Source organism: Alligator mississippiensis, chromosome 7 (genome assembly GCF_030867095.1).
Source record: "Alligator mississippiensis isolate rAllMis1 chromosome 7, rAllMis1, whole genome shotgun sequence".
Lineage (NCBI taxonomy): Eukaryota > Metazoa > Chordata > Crocodylia > Alligatoridae > Alligator > Alligator mississippiensis.
The window spans coordinates 69,216,412-69,237,520 of NC_081830.1; the positions used below are offsets into that span (position 1 = coordinate 69,216,412).

Consider the following 21,109-nt stretch of genomic DNA (forward strand, 5'->3'; position numbering starts at 1 on the left):
CTACTAAGTACCCCCGCTCTTTGCAAATATATTCATAGCATTAAGCTGTCTCCTTGGGAAATTTATGCCTTTCTGAATGAGCTAGTGTTTAAGGGCTCCTATAGATGTGCAGCAAGGCTGCTCCCAGGTGCTGTAAAAAGCAGCACATTGGAGCAGACTTGATTTAATCAAGTTTTGCTGGAGCATGGAAATTTAATGTGCTCTAGCAGCATCCAGCATCACGTGTATCAGTCTTCCTGCACTGAAAAGTGGCGGTGGAGTGCTTTAGAATAAAGCTCGTTCAGTGAGCTTTAGTTCAAAATGCCCCACTGACATGGGCAACTGGTGCCTCTTGAGTCTGTGGGGGCACCTGCAGAAGCCGCCACTGCTGCCAGCAGGGATGGCCCTGTTGGAGGAGGGGGTGGCATGTGCCCCCCCTTCCTCCCTCCCCCCCCCCCCGTGCCCTTGCTATCAGTCACTTATGCCCACTGACATTTTTCAGTGTGGGAATGCTGATACATGTGATGCTCAGGTGCTTTTAATTAGCGCAGCTCACTAATTAAAGTGGCCTCCCATAGCATGTTTATGATGCCCTAAGTTGCCACTCTGCCCTACCTACTGCCTGACATCACAGTGGCAGACTCCTAAAGGAAGTTAAGTTAATAAATAAAAGTCAAAATAAAATACTCTACTGCTGATGTTCCTTTGGAACAAAGGAATTCCTGATTAGATCAGACCCAATGTTCATCTAGTCCAGGATCCTGTCTCTGACAGTAGACAAAACCAGATGCTCCAGAGGAAGGGACAACAAGCAGTGCAGTAGGAAGATATAAAAAAACTAGCTGCAGAAGATGTTAGATTATGTAGCATGTTCATAACTATAGCATGGAGGTTTCTATTCCTTCCAAAACTCTAGGGATGAAATCCTGACCATATCGGAGTTAATGGAAGTTTAGTCCATTAGTTTAGTACTTTGAGGTACTAGGATTTCACCTCAAGTATTTTTAATTCTTTTTATTATAAGTCTAAATTTACTTTTTCTAAGTGCATTAAGTGGTCAAGGATCTAACTTGAGACAAGTTTGGGAATTAAAATAAAAATAGATGACAGTTTATTCATATTACAGTAGCATTTATGATAATAAATGCATGACTAAGAGGAAAATTATCAAGTTAGAATGCATTTTTTTAGTTTCTGTGGGTGAAGCTAGACCCTACAACTATTAGTTAACTTGTTTTACATTCACATAAATGAACCAAATATACAGATACCACAGTACTGTCCTGTTTACTAGCCCAGAGGAACAACCTGACAGTGTAAATGCTACTGTTCTTCTGTTCTGTTTGTTGGCTTTTAGCATTTTAAAGTTATGGGTTTTCCATAGCTTCCTGCCAAGTGTTTAAACTGATGTTCTGCTCTAATGAGCCCCACAGACCATTACCTTGCTAATTGCTTGAGTTACAGTGCTCGTACAATGCCATATATTGTGCTTAGGCATTTGGAGTATAAAATAACAAGACTATCCTGAAAAAGGAAGTGGCTGCCTCGCCTTTCACATCTTACATTAACTTGTTTCTACTATCTAAGAAACAGTCCCCCTCTGTTCTGTTCTTGGCTTGTGCTGAACATTGTGCTTTTGATGTACATACATTATTATCACTTTTTGGCTCATGGCTGCTCACCACATGGTGGCAAGGTGGGCACCAAGAGCATTGCTCTCTGGTTTAAGGTTAATTCTGCTGGGATGAAAAAAAGCACATTTTGAAATGGAAGATTGGGACCGGGATTTTCTCAGTATATCTTGTACATCTGATTTGCACTTAAGTTAATTGTAGGCTCAGGACCTAGACACAAGTCCTGTAGAGAATTCCCTTTGAGGCAGTCAGAATTTAAAACACTGCTCCAAAATGAAGTTCTTGAGGGCTTTTTATTGTGTTGCTTATTTTCTCTTTTCATGCAGATTCCAAAACCATATTTGGGCTATTATAATGTTTTAAAATAATATTAGTCCTTTATTTCATATTTTAAGTCAGATAGCCCCAGTTAACTCTGTCTGCAGAAGACACCTTCCTTATTATACTCTGTAAAAATAGAGGGCCCAATTCTGTCATCCTTGGTCAAATTGAATAGTGTCTTACTGTGCAAGTAACCCCTGTGATTTAAAATACTTAATACAGTACAAGGCTATCACACTGGCCCCTAATTTGTATTGGTTGGATTGTGACTGTGACTTTGCGATCAGTTATTCTTCCCTCCTAGATCTCTGGTGATATGCACAGGAATAAAAAGTGCCACCTATCTGTTCAGTCCTTACCAGATCAAATGCAAAGGACAGACAGAATGGGGAATGGGAGGAGGTTTGGGTCTGCTGTTCACCTACCAACCATCCAACCAAAATGGTTAAACAACAAATCACTTCAGGTTGGAACAAGAATAAGCTAAGGAAGGAACTAAGTCTAATTCACATACTTTCCTTGGGCAATATAGCTACACATGGTTCACTCCTCAGACTGAGATCCAACATCTCTATTTTGCTGTTAGCTCTACACTGGGCAGGTCTACACATGTGCTCCATGGCACAGTTGGTACTGCATAGTCATTTAGTACTTTCTTTAGCAAGTACTAAATGACTGTGCATTACCCACCAGGTTGAAACACTGGAATGGGTTACCTAGAGAGGTTATGGAATCTCCATCTTTGGATGGTTGTAAGGTTTGGCTTGGCAAAGCCCCTGCTAGAATTATCTACTTGGGGGTGGTCCTGCTTTGAGCAGGTAGTTGGACTAGATGACCTTCTGGGGCACATCCAAATGAGTGCGTGCATGCCTGTGGCATCTCAAACCAGTTTGAGACACCACAAGAGGTATGCTGAGAATGAAAATATGATCCCTGTGCTGCATATTTGCTGTATGGGTTCTAAATTTGATACATAGGTTTCCAGGTATCATAACAAAAAAAAAAAAAAAACCATGAGGAAAAAAAGCAGGGCAAGGCACAGTCCAGGACTGCCCTGAGGCAAGCCAGGACTGGAACCTCCAGAGGGATGCTCCAGTATCCAGCCAGAACATCTCTATGTTGCTTGTATTGCCCTAGCACACACTCTTAGTGTGCGGGGCAAATAGAAGCGGGACAAGGCTGCAGCCCTGGGCGTTATCCCAAGTAAGCAGGGTCTGGGGGTGGAGGGGCTGTGTGCTTTCGGGGGGGGGGGTTTATGAGGGTGGGGTGTGTGGGAGAGCATGTGGGGAGTGGTGGGGGGTTTGTGGGCAGTGGCAGGAGGTGTGGGGTATGTGGGGGACTTGAGTGGGGGCTGCCACACTTCCACTCTCCCACCCCCTGTGGTGTGCAGCCCCAAGCGCTGGGAGCAGTAGCCAGTAGGGCCCACTGCAGTGGTGCCTGACCCATGGTCTGTGTGGGGAGAACGGGCCCAGACCGACCCAACCCTACCGGGCCCAGCACGACCCACTAGCATGCCTTTGGACAGGACTTAGGCATGCGGCTCCGGGACCTGTGGCTCCAGTCCAAAAGTGTGTGCTAGCTGGGTGGGCTGGGCTTGGCCCGTTCTACATGAGGGTCAGGCAGCAATGTGTGGCTGCAGGGCTGTGCCATGGCCCACTTGTAGGCATCACTGCCTGACCTTCATGTAGAATGGGCCCAGTTCTAATCTGACCAGCGATCCCAGTCTGTAGAAAAAGATGGGAATGTGAGACACAGTGACAGGATTTCTATATTATATTATTTTAGTATTTAGCCAGAATATTTCAGGATTTTATTTTTAAGTGAAAATAAAGTATTTTACTGAAAATTCAATGAAAATTTTGTTTTTAATCAACCTTCTTTTTGGCAGATAAAAACCCATTTTTGATCAGTTCTGTGAGACTATGAATTGTATGAAAGATGGAAAACATTATAAATGCATTCCAAGTATTAGTTCTTAGTGTAGTGAACTGCTGGAATGTTATATAGCAGGTGGGTAAGTGGGGTAGTCTTCATATTTACAGATGGGATATGACAGGGTCATACACTTGAGAGAGAGGAGGCCTGAAGACCATACCTGTTCTGAGATGTCCACATTATCAAAAACTTGACTCCCTTAGATAAATTAATTATCTTTATTAAACATAAAAGAACTGATTTGAAAAGTTATACTAAGATAGAGTATATAACAGGAAAATGTTAATTTCTTTAAAAGCAGGTCCATAGAAATCTTGGAATTAGAGTATAATTCTGTTGCCATTTATTCTTTTATGACAACATCTTTTAAAGTGTGTAACTGTGCTGGACTCTGGAGTCATTATGATCTTTAATCACTTTAGTATAACACATGATTTAGCTTTCCAACATTTCTGGAGCAACCCTGATGCTTTCAAGCAGTCATCCTTCTTGTGAAGTTTTTTAACTTTACAAAAATTGTGGTAGTGTTGTTTGATTTGGGAAAAGCTGCATTCAGTGGGCTCAAACCCATTGTTTTTCTTCTGCTGGGGAAGAAGTTTTTATGGGACTGGAAGACCTTGATGATAAAATGGTCCCTTGATATCCCATTAAAAGCAACCAGAACAGCCCTCACTGAATTCAGTGGGTTAGTTCAAGTGATTGTGTTGCAGATGTGGGGCTGCTATCAGGCAAGGAAAGTAATATGCATTATTCCTTTTTAGCTATCTGGTTTTACCTTCTGTAGGAAAACTAATAGACAGATTTTTCTCTGAACTATCCCCATGTAACTCTTTTCATATGACCAGAACAGTGATAATGTAACTGAGGAGCAAATTTGGTCTCCACTGCTCAAATAAATATTCTAGATCAGGGGTTTTCAACCTTTTTTAACAAGTGAAGTTTCAGCTCAGGTACCCCTTTATGTTTTTTTCTTGTTTTTAAGGGGAATGGAGCAGATCAAGGCCCTGCAGTGAGGGAGGGAGTAGGGCAGGGTCAAGCACTGCTCAGTGGGACGGAGTGCAGGATGGAGCTGCTGAGTGGCTCTTCTGGAAGGTGCAGGGGGGTGGTGCAGGGGGGTGGCTCCTGCTGCTACATGCACCCTGGGAGGGCATGGGAGGAGTGTGTCCCCAGATCTGCACGTGGGGGTTGGGCAGGCTGCCACTGTGGGCTGGGGTGCTGGGCTTTTCCCAGTGTGGGGCTGGGCTGGGCTGGGCTGGGCTGTGCTCAGGGTGGGTTGTGGTGGTGCTGGGAGGGGGGTTGGGGAGGCTACAACAAATTTTGGGGTGGCTGCAGGCCCCACCCATAGCCCTGCTCCCAAAGGCCCCTGTGGTGAGGGAGGGAGTAGGGCTGGGCCTGGAGCAGAGGCAGGCACTGCCCAGCTGGGGCAGAGTGCAGGACAGTGCTGTGACCAGCTCATCTGGGGGGTGGTGGCTCCCACCACTGTATGCACCATGGGAGGGCATGGGGGGCATGTGCCTCTGGATCTGTATGGGGTGGGGTGGGCTGTAGGCCGGGGCAGCACCAGGCTGTTCCCAGCAGGGGCTGGGCCAGGTTACACTTGGGGCAGTTGGCAGTGGCAGCAATGGGAGGGGGCTATGGGAGGGACTGCAGCCACCCCAAAATTCACTGTAGCCTCCTTAACCCTCCTCCCAGCACAGTCTATCCCAACACCCCTGCTGGGCACAGCCCAGTGCTGTTCTGGCCCCAGCCTGCAGCAGCCCACATCCCACCCCACCCCACCCCATGTGAAGTTCCAGGGGCACATGCCCGCCATGCCCTCCTAGGGTGTGTGCAGCAGTGGGGGCTGCTACCTACTGCATCCCCCGGATGAGCCACTTGTGGGTCTGTCCCATGCTCCACCCCAGCTTGGCAGTGCCTGCCCCAGCCCCAGCCCCACACCCTCCCTCACTGTGGGGGGCCTATGGGAGCAGGGCAATGGGGGGATGCAGCCACCCCAAAATTGGCTGTAACCCTCCAACTCCCCCCAGTGCCATCGCCACCCTTCCCGAGTACAGACCTGCTGGAAAGAGCACAGGGTGGCCCCAGGCCCAGTCCACCCTGCCCGGTGTGCATATCCAGGTGTGCATGCTCCTCATGCCCTCCTGGGGTGGGTGTAGCAGTGGGAACTGCCCACTCCCGCGTGGCTCAGTTCCATGTCCCACCTCGGCTGGGCAGCCCTTGCCCTTGCCCCACTCCCTCCCCACACAACATACTTACCAGCTGGACTTGGCTGCTCTCCGCATGGCCAGGCTGCGCTCTTGGCCCCCCCATGCTGTGCTGTGGCTGCACGCATGCACATGGAGTTCTGTGCACCCCTTACGAATCTTTTAACTACCCCTAGGGGGTACACGTATCCCGCTTGACATCCACTGTTCTAGATTTTAAATCGGTTTAATACAAAAAAAAAAACCAACGAGCTATTTAAATGTGACCACTCTACATTTAAAGCAGAATTGTTTTTTGTAGATTTAAAATAATATTTTTTCACTGTTTTATAATCGTTACAGTTATGCTAAACAGAAGAATCATGAGGTATAAAAAACTTAAATGAATTTTTTCAACTCAACACGAAGTACCAAAATATTCATATTCATATTAAATTTTCACCTCAGTTGTTTATGTTGTATTTATACCCTCGCAAGGATTTCCAACTTTAATTTTTTGAGATTGTTTGAACTCCTTTTAATTGTCTGTTTGGGGATCTGCAGTGGAAATGTATCTATTTGTTCAACAGTTCAGGGAGGCAAAGCAGGACTTTTAGGGTGCCTGTACATGAGTGTGGAAGGTACTCTGACATGCTATAATTACAGACGCGATTAATTGAGTCTGCTGGAGTGTAGTAATTACCGCACTCCAGCAGCCTCCCACTCTCATGCATCAGTGTCCCTGCCTACGCGTGGGGACACTCGAACTAAAGCTCTCTAACAAACTTTAATTCAAGTACCCCCACCACCATTTTGAAGTGCAGGGATGTTGATACATGAGATGCTGTGGTGCTTTAATTAGAGCAGCTCTCAGAGTCACTCTAATTAAAGCACTACCCCCGCACCCCTGGAGGACGTGTAAATGTGCCCTTAATTTCTTTTCTTTCCCTATGACATATAAGCACCAATCCTTTATTTGTGGGGGTTGATGTGCCAGTGGTCTCCTTCTTGAAGCTACCAGGTCTGTGAACAGACACTGATACTGCTCCACCTAGACTAGTGAACAGGGTCAGAGCTATATATGACTAACCTGTCTAATTTGCCTAATTGAAAAAAAACTGCATTTCTTTTATGCTTATCTTTGCTTATGGCTTATCTGAATGAAGAAAAAGGTCATGATGAAAAGTGCAGGAAAATCAATCAATACAAAACAAATTAACTTTATAGGGAAGTTGCTAATACAAGAAGCCTGCTTCAATGCTTTATTATTCCATTAATCTTTTCTTACAGCTACAAAAATGGGGAATTTTCCATGGCAAAGTGCAACGCTTAGTATAATTATTATAGCTGCTGTCCACACAGAAGCCAAGACCACACAGAAGCCACATGCAAAGTTTACTAAGATAAAGGTTCCTGAAGTGGAGGTCACTGAAGGATTTGACACATCCATTGTCCCACCCACCGGTGAAAGCTCCTTTCCAGAAATCTCAGAAATGAGTGAAATGACAACAGATTTGTCCACTCTGCACCCTGCCTTCAGGACAGCCACCACTCTGTTTCCTTTTGAAAATTTTACTCTTGACACAGCTGATTTCTTCTTTAATTGCTGTGATTGCTGTACCCCTGCATCGGGTCAGAAAGGGGAACCAGGAGACCATGGACTGCCAGGTAAGGGAAAGGGAAATTATTAGTTATTATGATGATTTATTACATTTTTCTGGAAGAAGTGTCAACTGTAGCGTATAAGTTATGACAACGGTTTGCCTGTTTGAGAAGGTCTTACATAATTGATCTAAGAGACCAGATTCTTATACCATGGCAATTTATTCCGGCTGAAGGTTAGGTCTAGTATACTTATGCCTTATACAATATCAGATCAGCAATTTACTTTAATTCAAATTTAAGAATAAAGCAATGCTAACTTAAGCCCTGGAACTGCATGTCCTTCACGTGGGGAACACCTGCTAGAAACAATGTTCTGTGTATGGAAAAGTTGCAAGGATGGGCTCTGTTATGCCAAGGAGTTACCATTACTGAAACGAACTCCTGGACAATAATTCACCTTTCTTTGCCTTTACCTATCTTTGTATAGGAAATCCTAGAAAACTGCAACATTGTGTTTCATGTACATGGTGGTTCCAAGGGAAGGGGACAGTAGACAGACTAGGCCATACAAGTAGGCTCAAAGCACATTAAGACAAAAGAATGTTCTTTCTTGAAGCATTTTTAATTACTGTATAATGGTCACTTTGAGAGAGGATTTGAATAGCAAGTGGTCACTTGAAGGACAGCTCATACCTCAGCCCCTTGAACTCTAATGTTCCTTGTTCTTAGTTTACCCCACTCATCGAACATCGTTTGCATTATTTTCTCTAATGCTATCCCAAGTTTCCTATTTGCCAAACAATGGGACTTGTACTGTTTCTCTTAGAAGACTAATCCAATATGATTTACCAGTTCAACCAAAAATATTCAGGCTGAATATTTATTTCCTCGTTAGTCCTAGGTATAAGCAAAGAGCATCACGCACATTTCTTTACCCTGCATTTTTTTGTGTTTACATCATTCTAGTATTTACAGATTGTTTTTATGTTCCCTTTAGTCATTGTTTCATGCCTGGTACTGCTACCTAAAAGTGGTTTATGAGGTTTTTTTGTAAGGTTATATAATAAGAATACTAAAAATATCCAATCATTTCTTGGAAACAAGGAAGTTAAATACAGAAGGTGATAAAGGCTTCAGATTATAAAATGATTAATTTACTAAACATAACCTCTATTAATACCATATAAATATTTTATAAAATAGGTACTTTTTTGTAACCTTATAGTTTTCAAATTGTGTACCAATTTTATTCTAATGGTGCATAAAGAAACTACTCATCAGAGAAAGAGTGGTGGAACTCAAATGAGTTTTAGGTCATGAATGACTGACTCAAGGGCCCCCTCTACATGTTACATTTATACTGTAGTTAATAATAATTAATATAAACAACAAGAGTGCTACATGTGCACCCAATTTAAGGCACTGCAAAATGGCAAACCAGCCATAAAAATGTTTCCTAAATAATGTAGAACATTTTTGTGGTTGGTTTGTATCATGGGTGACTGGTGCCACCTTAGTCGGGGGGGCACGTGCCCCCCCAGTGACCAGTCAGTGACCAGGGGTGGAGAGGAGTCCCCCACCACAGCCAGTCCTGCTGACAGGGAAGTTCCCCTGCGGCCAATCTCGCTGACCAGGACCCAATTTCACCAACGCGGGGGGGGGGGCGGGGGATGTCCCTCTCCCTGGCTGGTGCTTGCAGGGGGGGCACCAGTGCTCCTACCTGCTCCCCCCCCATTGCCTGAACAGCAAGCGTGGCCAGTCAGGGGGTGCACCGGTGCTCTCATGCACTCCCTACGCATCCCCACTGGTTTGTATATCTCCTTAAATTGAATGTGTGGCATGTCCATATACTGTGACTCTTCAGGGTGGATGTCCAAGAATCAGTTGATTGTTGGAATCAGCCCTGGACAGCCATGGTCTCCACCTGACTTGCTGACAATATTGTCGGCATTGGCCTGGGGAAGCCCAGGTCTCCAACAGGCTGGGGGTTTCTTGGGGTTGCAGGGGGAAGGATGAGAGGCTGTAGGTGGGGGAAGCTGAAGGACTTCCCTTATTGAGGAGTTTAAACCCCATGCCCAACAGCTCTGGCTGGATACCAGGGATCAGAAGCTCCCAGCAGGGGGAGCAAAAGGGCTTTCCCTGTGGGAACTTTAAACTCTACACCCAACTGTAGCTTAATGTTCCTGGCAGGAGAAGCCACTGGTAGTGGCAGCTGATTGCTGTCCAAACACTTGTGGGTGAACCAGACCTGGGACTGTCTGGGGTTGTGGCTAGCATCAGCTGATTGTTGGCCCTGGTCCCTGGACAGCTCTGGGTCTGGAACTGGCCAGTTGTTTAGGCCAAGGCCAAAAGTCAACTGATTATCAGCTCCACAGGTGGGTCTGCAGGAACCCAGATTTCAATTTACTAGCGAACAGGGAGCCAGGGATTATGGCATGATTGGGATCTCAAAATCATACCTCCTGCCATGCACTTGTGCTGTGGCAGGAAGTGCAATTGTTGGGACAGGGGATCATTGCAGCATTAATTAAATGTGAGCCAGGGCCATAGAAACTGTATGAGTTATTAATTAAGTTTCAGCCAGTCTCTTTAGCTTTGTTAAAATAAATGTTCACATCAGGTGGATTATGTTATGATAATTCAAATTGTTGTGCTCAGCTCTCAGAAAAGCACTAGATTTTTGCATATTTAAAAACTGAGTGTTTAATGCAGCTTGCTTCTTTTTTTCAAACCAGTAGACTTCTGCCAGGTTGCATGCAGCACAGATATAACCTGTCCAAATTCCATGTTTGAATTTGCAATTTTTTTTCAAAGGGGGCAAATTACTATGTTATAGGAGGGCTTTAGCAGTTATTCTTAAATATCATTAGGCTTAATCAGACATCAAAATGTAAAAAATCCCGCAGGTGGCATGGGGGGAGAAAATCTAAGAACCAATCAATAAATCAGCCTTTCCATTAATCAAGTTTGGGCTTTTTTAAACTCCTGTTAATTCTAGTGGTAGTTGCATAGCTTTCCTCCTAACTGACTTTGAAAATCTCAGCTGCAGTGATTCTCATCTGTGAAGGTAATAGGGCTTAGTTCTGAGGCATGCTCTGCTTCTTTGGTATCACTCCTATGATGCCAAGGGGAATAGCCAGATATTTCCTGCAGGGTGGCAGAAGGATTCTTTGCTTACAATGCACAATGTAACATATCTTTCACTGTGGCTTATGAATGAACTAATACTCATATTTCATGCTGTAAAGTTTGTCCTTTCTAGTCATTTTGAAAATAGAAACCCACTATCTAAAGCATTTTCAAATGGTAACCTTTCAGGTCCTAAAGGAGAGACAGGGGATACAGGCCTTCAAGGTTTACCAGGAATTCCAGGATTTCAAGGTCCAAAAGGCTTCAAAGGAGAAAAGGGTAGGTCATATTAACTGCTTATTTAAAAAGCAAGTATTATTTCTTGCATGAAATTTTTTCAGTCCAATAGAAAAAAATGTAGGAGAAATTAATTTGCAATATGGTATAGTTGTGTTGGTGCAAATTAATACTAACTAATAGTAAACAAATTAATAATAGTAATGAGAAAATCCAACAGCGTATCATGGAGTAGGAGTAGTCCAACAGGGTATGAAATAGATTTAAATAGTTGAGAAAATGGATGTTTATAAAGGCCTAATCTAAAGTTCTTGATTTCAGTGGACTTTGGATCAGACCCATCTGTATGAAGCTACACCACTTTGAAAAGCAGTTTCTGTGCCTAGTGGTAGCTACCATGAAGCTTCCAAGTTGAATGTCTCAGATCAAATCAACTGTATCTGAATAAGAGGGTAAAATTATCCAGTAGTTGCATCTTCATGAAAAGACTCCTATTCATTTCGGTAGTCTCCAGAACAAGTCCATAATGGTCATTCTATCCCATATCATTCTAACTGGGTGCATCTACATGTTAGAATGATAACATGCATACATGCATGTAGATGCATCTACATCTACACATGCATTGGTATTAGGGCACAGTAAACTAATTAAGTCTGCCATAGGAAAGTACTGTGGGGTCAGTACTATCTTATGGCAGAGTACTGTGCTGAAGCACATGTGTAGACAGAGCCCAGGGGTGTAAATTGGACCCAACTAGCCCAGTCAGCCAGGGGCTTGCTCCACCTTGGCTCAAATTGCTGCTGTCCCAGGTGCACGTTTAGATGCTGTGCCTGGGAGCAGTAGACTCGGTGCAAACTGCTCTAGAGTTTATTGCATTGCCCAAGAGTCAAAGGGAAGCTGGGTGATAGTGACCATGAGTTGATCACTTTCACTATTCATCGCAAGTCGGCCAGCAATGCAGTAGTCCTTGACTTTAGGAAAGCTGACTAGGAGGCATGTTCATGAGACCCTGAGAGGTCATGATTTCACAGGGAAGGGAGTTCATGATGACTGGTTGCTCCTTAAGGAAGCGATCCTAGAAGCACAAGGGTAGTCCACCCCACCCATGGAAATGGTGGTAAAAGGGCTCAAAAACCCCCTTGGCTCAACAGGGAACTCATGGACCTCCTATGTTTAAAAAAAGAGTGGCGTATAATGGATGGAAGACAGGAAACACTACTAAGGAGGAATATACTGCACTGGTCCGCAGCTACAGGGAGCTAACTAGAAAAGCCAAGGGTGCAACTGAATTTCATCTAGCTACACAAATCAAGGACAATAAAAAGTCCTTCTTCAGATACATGGGTAGTTGAAAGAAAAACAAGGGCAACATTGGACCCCTGCTAAACCAGCTGGGGCAGCTGACTACTGACACCCAGGAAAAAGCCAATGATTATTTTGCGTCGTTTTTCAGCAGCCCAAAGGGACCATCCTGCTGAACATGATGCGGGATGACCAGGGTGATGATGAATATATGCCCACCATTGGCATGGATCTTGTGAGGGAGCATCTTGAGAGGCTGGACCCCCATAAATCAGCTGGTTTGGATAAGTTGCACCCAAGAGTGCTAAAGGACCTGGCAGACATTCTAGTACAGCAACTGGTGAGGATATTCAAGAATTCGTGACACACAGGCAAAGTACCTGAAGATTGGAAGAGGGCCAATGTGGTGCCCATCTTCAAGAAAGGGAGGAAAGAAGACCCAGGAAACTACAGGCTAATCAATTTAACCCCAATCCCTGGGAAGATTTTGGAAGAAATTGTCAAAGAAACCATTCTTGACAGGCTAACAGAAGGCAACATTCTGAGGGATAGCCAGCATGGATTTGTTGCAGATAAGACTTGCTTGACCAATCTCATTTTGTTCTATGACCAGGTGACACATGGACAAAAGAGAAGAGGTTGATGTCATATATTCAGACTTTAAAAAAAGCCTTTGACCTGGTGTCCGATGATGTCCTCATGGAAAAATTGGGCAGCTGCAGCCTTGACTACTCCACAGTCTGGTGGCTGGAGAACTAGCTTTGAGGTTGGACCCAGAGAGTGGTAGGTGACAGAAACAGATCAACCTGGCACTCAGTGACTAGTGGCATTCTCCAAGGCTCTGTTCTCAGACCTTTACACTTTAATGTCTTCATAAACAACATGGACACTGGTGTCAAAAGCAGACTTGCCAAGTTTGCTGACAACACCAAACTTTGGGGAAGAATGTCCACACTTGAGGATAGGCTGGTGATCCAGGCCGACCTTGATAGGCTTGCAAGGTGGGCAGATGAAAATCTGATGGCATTCAATATGGAGAAATGCAAGGTGCCCCACCTTGGGAATAAAAACCCACATCACACTTAAAGGCTTAGCAATGCTATACTCGCTAGCACCAATGCTACACTTGCTAGCACTCACTAGCTACTGCTACACTAGGGGAGTGCATCAAGGGCTCGGTGAGCAACTGTTCACCAGAGCACCTGAGAGGAAACCCAGGAGTAACGGACACAAACTCCTGGAAGATCAATTCAGGCTCAACATTAGGGAAAACTTCACAGTCAGGGTGTCCAGACTGTGGAATAAGCTCCCTCTAGAGGTGGTGCAATCGCCTACCCTGGAAATCTTCAAGAGGAGACTAGACAGTCACCTTGCTGGGGTCACCTGATCCCCAGTTAACTTTCCTGCTTCGTGCAGGGGGCTGGACCCAATGATCTTCCAAGGTCTGTTCCAGCTTTACAAGCCTATGAATCTATGAACAATAACTGAAAGAGACCTTGGGGTCATGATTGACCACAAGATGAATATGAGCCACCAATGCGATACCGCAGCTGGCAAAGTGAACAAAACACTGGCTTGCATCTACCAATGCATCTTGAGCAAGACCCAGGATGTCATCATCCCGCTGTACTTGGCAAGGCCACAGCTGGAGTACTGCATCCAAGTCTGGGCTCCACAATGTAGGAGGGACATGGAGAAGCTTGAAAGAGTCCAGAGGAGAGCCATGCACATGATCAGAGGGCAAGAGAGAGGCCTTATGAAGAGAGGCTGCATGCTATAGGACTCTTCAGCCTGGAGCAGCACAGGCTAGGGGTGACTTGGTGGCAGTGTGTAAGTACGTAAGAGGTGTGCATCAGGATCTGGGGGAACACCTGTTCACCAGATCACCCCAGGGGATGACAAGGTCCAATCGTCACAAACTCCTGCAAGGCCGTTTTAGGCTGGACATAAGGAAAAACTTCTTTACTGTCTGAGCCCCCAAGGCCTGGAACAGACTCTCCCAGAAGTGGTGCAACCACCTACTCTGGACACTTTCAAGAAACATTTGGACATTTATCTTGCTGGGATCTTTTGACCCTAGCTGACTTCCTGCTCCTTGGGCAGGGGGCTGGACCCAGTTATCGTACAGGTCCCTTCCAGCCCTAATGTCTGTGAAATCTATGAAATTCATTGCTTGTGTAGGTGCACCCACTGGCCATGTCCAGACGAGTGTGGATGTTTGGTTCCCCAGGGACAAGTAGCAGTGATGAACCTTGTGCTTCAGCTGCTTGTCCCCCGGGAATGCCTGTGCCATGCATGGCCCCAGCAGCATTACCTGGGGGTCTGGAAGCCTGTTGGGGCTGCAGCAGTGGTGATCCTGCTGGGTGGAGCCTGGCTGGCAGCTAAAGCACAGCTCTGGGGGGTTTGCTCCTTCTTTGAGCAGTGCATGCTTCTTGTGTGTGTGCTGCTCTGGCTTTTCCCCCCCACAGGTCTTTTTGACCCCTCAATATCCAGGGATCAAAAAACCCTGCAGAAATAAAAGTGGAGCAGTGCACACATGAGCAGTGCTCCCTTGCAGTGCGTAGAACACCTGAATGTCTGGTATGTGGTGCTTGACACATGTTGGCGGCACCACATACCGCATGGCTGTGCTCAACTGCATGTGCCCACAGTGTTCTAGCTCTTGTCTTGTACACAGAGAAAGCATACATCCAAAATTTCTTTAAAAATGTCTTTATTAAGAAAAGAGATATTATTCAAAGAGATGCTGTCTAGTTTGCAGTTCTGTGATGTCTTAGCCTGTCAAACTATCACTGGAATGATCACTTCTCTTAGTCATGGTTACTGTAGGTAAAATGGACTCAGAGACTTGTGTGCAATATCAAAGTGAAGGATGAGTCCTCCAGAGTAACAGCACTCAGACATCCTATAAATACTGCAGAAAAGCTTATTCCCTGGTTAATAATACCATATTGGCAATAAGCACAAGTTCTCCATCAGGCTATGTACCCCCTTCAGTGCCTATGCTGATTACAGTGTGGTTTGTGTGGGTGGTTATTGATTGTTTTAATCATTTACCTTGGAGATCTGTATCTATATCTTATGAGGGAATGAGTATGATCATCATATTAGATTTCTGATGCATTGGGCACAATTCAGCTCAATTGTCTGCTTCTGTCCAAAGTTTCAGGGTATTGGAACAGCAGAGGGAAACTGAGCTATACTGGCAGAACTGAAGAGTTGCTTGCATGGCATTTGCATACACTATGTTTTGCTGAAGCAGGTGCTGTTAATCTGTCTTCTATAAGCACTGAAGGCTAAACCCTCTTTCATTTATCTATGTAACTGGCATATATACGCAGCTCCATAACTGCAGTTTGGTGAGAGTGGGGAGGGTGCTCCCACCTTTTAGCTCAATAGCTCAGGAGTCAGACAACTGCCCAGAGAATAGGTTTTATATTCTCAAGAAGCAGAAAGATTGAATTTACATCTTGGGCTTCCCAGCAAATTATTCTACCTGTACCCAATGGTGCAGAAACTTCTTCAGAGCGCTTTTTCCTTTTTAGTTGAAGAACAGTAAATGCAAAGTGAAGTGAGCTAGCTTCAAATGGCAGGTTAGAGGACTAATGCCAAACCTGCAGCTTGGTGTTTAGAGCACTTTGCTAGTGAGTAAGTGATATAGGTTCAACACCCCCTGGCTGACTAGGCCTAAATCCTGGGTCTCCTGTTCTTTGGGCAAGTGACCTAACCACTAGGCTGCTGTGGAAAAGGTGGAAGGACCATACCTTTCTGGCATCTAGCATGTGCTGGTTGTGGCTTTTCTGTGACAAACATTTTGGGACTTAGTTTGGGACAAGTGCAACCTTAATGAATACGTGTGCAATCTTGTATGCACAGAGCTTATCACAAACTGTAAGTGCCAAAAGCTACATATACAAGGAAATAAGATTTAGATCTCAATGTATTTGAACACCTTTTTCAGAAAGGGAGGAGAAATGACAAAAGACTATCATATAATTTATTTTCTATGATATCACCTCTGGATTAAAACTTTCTAGTGCTGTAGGCCTAAACTAATGTTACTTAATACGATGGCTATTAGCTTCTCTAGCTGGTCATGAAAATCATTATTTGCCATCACTGTCAGATATCACTGACAATGTACAGTATATTTGTTTCTTAAGCATTAGGATGAATTGGGCAATTCTGAATGTACAATGTGATGTTGATTGCTGCGAAAACCCTGAGTGAATCTTCAGCTCAGGGTTTTCAAGAAATCCTTGGAACTGTAGTTCCCTAAGTTTGTTTTTATTAAAGTAGAGAGAGACACACACATAGAATAAATCACATTTTGTGTAATAGAGGTTGTGTCACAAATAACAACCCGACCAGCATATTAATGTCAATAATGTTTTAGGAGATAAAGGAGAACATGGTGACCAAGGAACAAATGGAATTCCAGGGTATCCAGGCAAACCAGGAGAACCAGGTATGTAACCAGGTATATCTTGAGTACTTAAGAATGCTGCTCTATTTCCATATTTATTTTGGTTTTCTGTTATTGGGAAATATCTGGAAATCTGTTCTTAGATTTTACTCAGTTCTTATTCAGGAAAAATGCTCACTATAGGCAGCAGGAACTGTGCATAAGTTAGGACAGGAAAACAACTAATAAATGTAACTTCACTGAAGTTACATTTTTTATATTTATTATCTACTGACCTATGGTTATGGTATATAGCTACTGAACTATGGTGCAGTTTTGATCATTTGATCGTTTTATTTTGTCAAGTATATGTACAGCATAAACTGTAGTTTTTTCTAACATATGATTGGAAGAGGATACAACTGGCTGGTACAAACTATCCAGGCAATATCTTTTGATTACTCAGCCAAACTATTAAGTCATATTCAGAGGAGTGAGTGAATATGCATGTGTGTGTATATAGGTGTGTATATGCACACACAGAGGAAGAAGCTCTTATAAGGGAGCAGTTTCCCAGAGGAAAATATATTGAAGATAGGAATTGTACAAACTTAGCACATTGTGCAGAAAGGAAAATTATTTTTCAGCAAAAAGCAACTTTGAGACAGGATAAAACTTTGAGACAGCGATGGGAACCCCTCTCCGCCTCCTCCCCTCCGTTAGATTGGATCCTAAGGGGCAGTTAAATTACATAAAAAACACAGGAAAGCAAAAAAGGCAAAAACTACTTTCTATTCCATCGCTCCTGCTGTTGCTATGTAAAGACAAGTTCCCTTGTACTGTGATAGAGCAGACTTGAGTTGCTGTAACATAAGCAATGGGAGGAGTGTGCTGGAAAAACAACAAGGCTAGGGACAGACATTACACATAAACCAGTTTAAGTGATTAGAAACTGGTCTAAACCTGTAACAGAACAGATGCTCAGTGCAGATAAGCCAGTTTGAGAATGGATGAAACTGGTTTGAAATAAACCTGGTTGAATGTAGTATCAGACTTAACTGATTTGGGTCAAACTGGTTTATGCAGTGTCTGTCCCAGACTCCTTCCTGGTTTAAGTTAAATCAGAATCTTCCAGCATCCCAGATGCCTTGCAGCTCTGGGAGGGGCTCTGCTCTCTGCTCCAGCTCAGCAGAGCTGGCCCCACCCCTCTGCTCCCTGGCTGCAGCTCTGGCAGAGACTGCAGGTACAGTGGGGTCTGCCTGGCTTCCTCCTGCTTCCCCACCCCATTTCCCTGCCTTATACAGACACCTCTCAGCATTAGCTAGCATACCACATGCTGGCTACAGTCTGTGCTTTGGGAGAGCTGAGAAAGGCAGACAGGACAGTGTTGGCTTAGGGCTTTTTGGGGCTAATCAACATGTAGCTGGTAATGTCCCCCATTTCCTCCCTTGGAAAAAGTTGTTTAAGAGTTTGAATTAATGGAGAAGGCTGTTGTTGTTTTTATGGGCTCATAAACACTAAGTACGGGAAGATAAACACTGTGTTTATCAACTCCCTGCTGGGCTTGTCAGGAGCGGGGGGAGGGGAGAACCTTCCTTAATCAGAGCATCTTGCCTGGGCCTGGCCATGCCCTCCCTCAGCTAAGCACTATGGAAGGGAAAAGAGGGCTGCTCTACCCCCCCCCCAACTTCTAGCCTGCATTTCTTCAGTCCAGAGGGGATGTCTGTGCAGTTACAAACCAGTTAAGCCTAGTCAGGTTAGACTAACCTGCAAAGATTAAATCAATTCAAGCTTAGGCTTTTTGAATGTCTGTCCCAAGCCCAAAGGTTCAGCATAATGCAAAGTTGTCCTTGCCACATCCCCTTGCATACAGCCACAGCCTTTTCTCTTTGCTGTCTTAATAGCTGGTAAATATATAGTGTAAGAAGTTCTGTTTAGGTTCAAACCAGTAGATGATTACCATCATGTGGGACAATTTTATTTTGCCTAGTTAAAATGGCTTTAAGATCAAATCACACCAGGAGCCACATAGTGCTAGAGAACCTCACCCTCTATCAATATGGACTCATGTCTAGGTATTGCATATTTAGTTAATTTTTCCCCCCGCTGTATGTCAAGCTTCATTTTCATGACAACTACATTTAAAAAACTGACCACTATTTCTGGCTTTCTTTTTTTTAATGTTCTTATCCAGAGTATCTAACATTTACATCTGCTCCTGCTAAAATCTGACATGTCAATGATGAATCCAAAGCTAGTTCTACCACTTGCCTAGTGTTTATTTTTTATTATTATTTGCTTCTTTTTTTTTTCCAGGTGAAACTGGAGCTAAAGGTGATAAAGGAAACCATGGCCTTCCTGGCATTAAAGGACAAAAAGGAGTAAAAGGGGACACTTGTGATAATGGGACCAAAGGAGAGAAGGGAGATAAGGGAGAGTTGGGGTTACCAGGGTTAGATGGGGAAAATGGAGATAAAGGAGAAAAGGGAGATATGGGTGAAAAGGGGCATTGTGGAGAGCCAGGGGAGAGAGGGGAAAAGGGGGAGAAGGGGGAAGTTGGAATGAAAGGTGAAAAGGGCAGCAAAGGAGATATTGGAGTTGAGGGCATTCATGGTACAGATGGGAAACAAGGAGAAAAGGGTGCACCTGGCAGTAAGGGTGAAAAAGGAGACTTGGGGCCAGTTGGTATGATGGGACCTCTTGGGCCAAAAGGAATTCCTGGGAGCAAAGGAGCCCGGGGAGCTCTTGGAAAGAAAGGTGCCAGAGGTGTCAAAGGTTCCAAGGGTGACAATTCAAAAGTCCCAAGATCAGCTTTCAGTGCTAGCTTGTCAAAGCCTTTCCCACCCCCAAACACACCCATTAAATTTGACAAGATTTTGTACAATGACCAGGAAGATTATAATCCTTCCACAGGAAAGTTCAACTGCAGCATTCCTGGAGCATATGTCTTCACTTACCACCTGACAGTCAGAGGTCGGCCCGCTCGAATAAGCCTTGTGGCACAAAATAAGAAGATGGTCAAAACTCGGGAAACCTTGTATGGTCAAGAAATAGATCAGGCATCTTTCTTGATTATTTTGAAATTAAATGCAGGGGATCAGGTTTGGTTGGAAGTAGCACGGGATTGGAATGGGGTTTATGTCAGCGCTGAGGATGACAGCATATTTACAGGCTTTCTTTTGTATCCAGATGATGTTTTTGAGACTCTAGTATAAACCTATGGTGTTAAACACATTTTCAAGAGACATTTCTTTAATTCTGACTGTCAAAAAAAGAGAAAGGAAGTGTCACTTTAGTAAATTAGATTTCATAATCTTTTTATAAAAATAATTTATTTGTAATAAACTGATTAATTTTAATTAAACAGACCCAAGAGGTGGAGCCTGCTTCTCTGCATGTGCTTAATAGCTATGATCATGCATAGAAATATTACTCTAGTGCATACAGGCAGGGGTCTTCACAGTCCTGCTAGAGAACTGACTTATTAAAATTACACATTGAAATTCATGGTGTTAGTTTATTCAGATAAAGCCAAATCTTGCAGTCCTTACACAGTCAAAACTTGTGTGGGAGTCACCATTGAAGATATTGAATTTTGGGGTTTTAGATAAGGATTGTAGCATTTGACTCATAAAGATTAATCAGATACAATTGCAAGTAGTAGGTTTCTCCAAATCATATTAATAGATTTAAAAATGTTTGCTCACCAAACCAGACTTATGTAGTACTTTCTACCTGGTAATGCATGAAATAAATGTTTGACGTAGGCTTTTACACTGATTGAACAAAGTTGATATAATATATCTGTTCAAATTACTATTGTATTTATGAGGCCTTAGCATCTTTCTAACATTCAAAAATAAATTAAGATGATTGCCTAACCTACTTTTTGTTTGCATTACACAGAAAAAAAACATATCATCAATGTGCTGCTTCACAACATAACAGTTGATGGAACTATGATCATAAAAGTCCTATGGTTTTCTGAATGTTTAATAAACATGGACATTCAGAATGGGCATTTTTTTAAACTCCTTCACCAAGCCAAACTGTATTTAGGAAAGCAGAAATATGGAATTCAGTTAATTATTTGGATAATGGATCCACTTCCTGATTAACTTAAGTAGTACTGGGCAGCAGGTGATTAATTCCTTCCCTCACACTGATTAACTGTTAAACCCTTTCTAGAATTTCAGGAAAATATTTGGTAGATTCAACATGATATATAGAACTGTTGTGATTGCTCTTATTACCATGAAGTGATGTCACAGATTCCTCTCTCCTAAGAAAGGGTGCTCAGACTACCATTCTTTAGGAAGTCTCATGGTTACACAAGTCATGCTTTCAAAAGAATAACCAATAATGCATCTTCGATC

At 43.6% G+C, this 21,109-nt stretch overlaps 1 protein-coding gene across 1 annotated transcript in view; it reads left to right on the forward strand.

Moving 5' to 3' along the window:
• OTOL1 (otolin 1) overlaps window positions 1-20,603 on the forward strand; it is a 31,012-nt gene extending 10,409 nt beyond the window's left edge. The window contains exons 5-8 of the mRNA XM_059731104.1: window positions 7,343-7,720; window positions 10,976-11,065; window positions 16,725-16,796; window positions 19,050-20,603. Of these exons, the coding sequence (XP_059587087.1) occupies window positions 7,351-7,720; window positions 10,976-11,065; window positions 16,725-16,796; window positions 19,050-19,948 (1,431 nt within the window). The 5' untranslated portion in view covers window positions 7,343-7,350 and the 3' untranslated portion in view covers window positions 19,949-20,603. The remainder of the gene's footprint in view (window positions 1-7,342; window positions 7,721-10,975; window positions 11,066-16,724; window positions 16,797-19,049) is intronic.
• The last annotated feature ends 506 nt before the right edge of the window (window positions 20,604-21,109 follow it).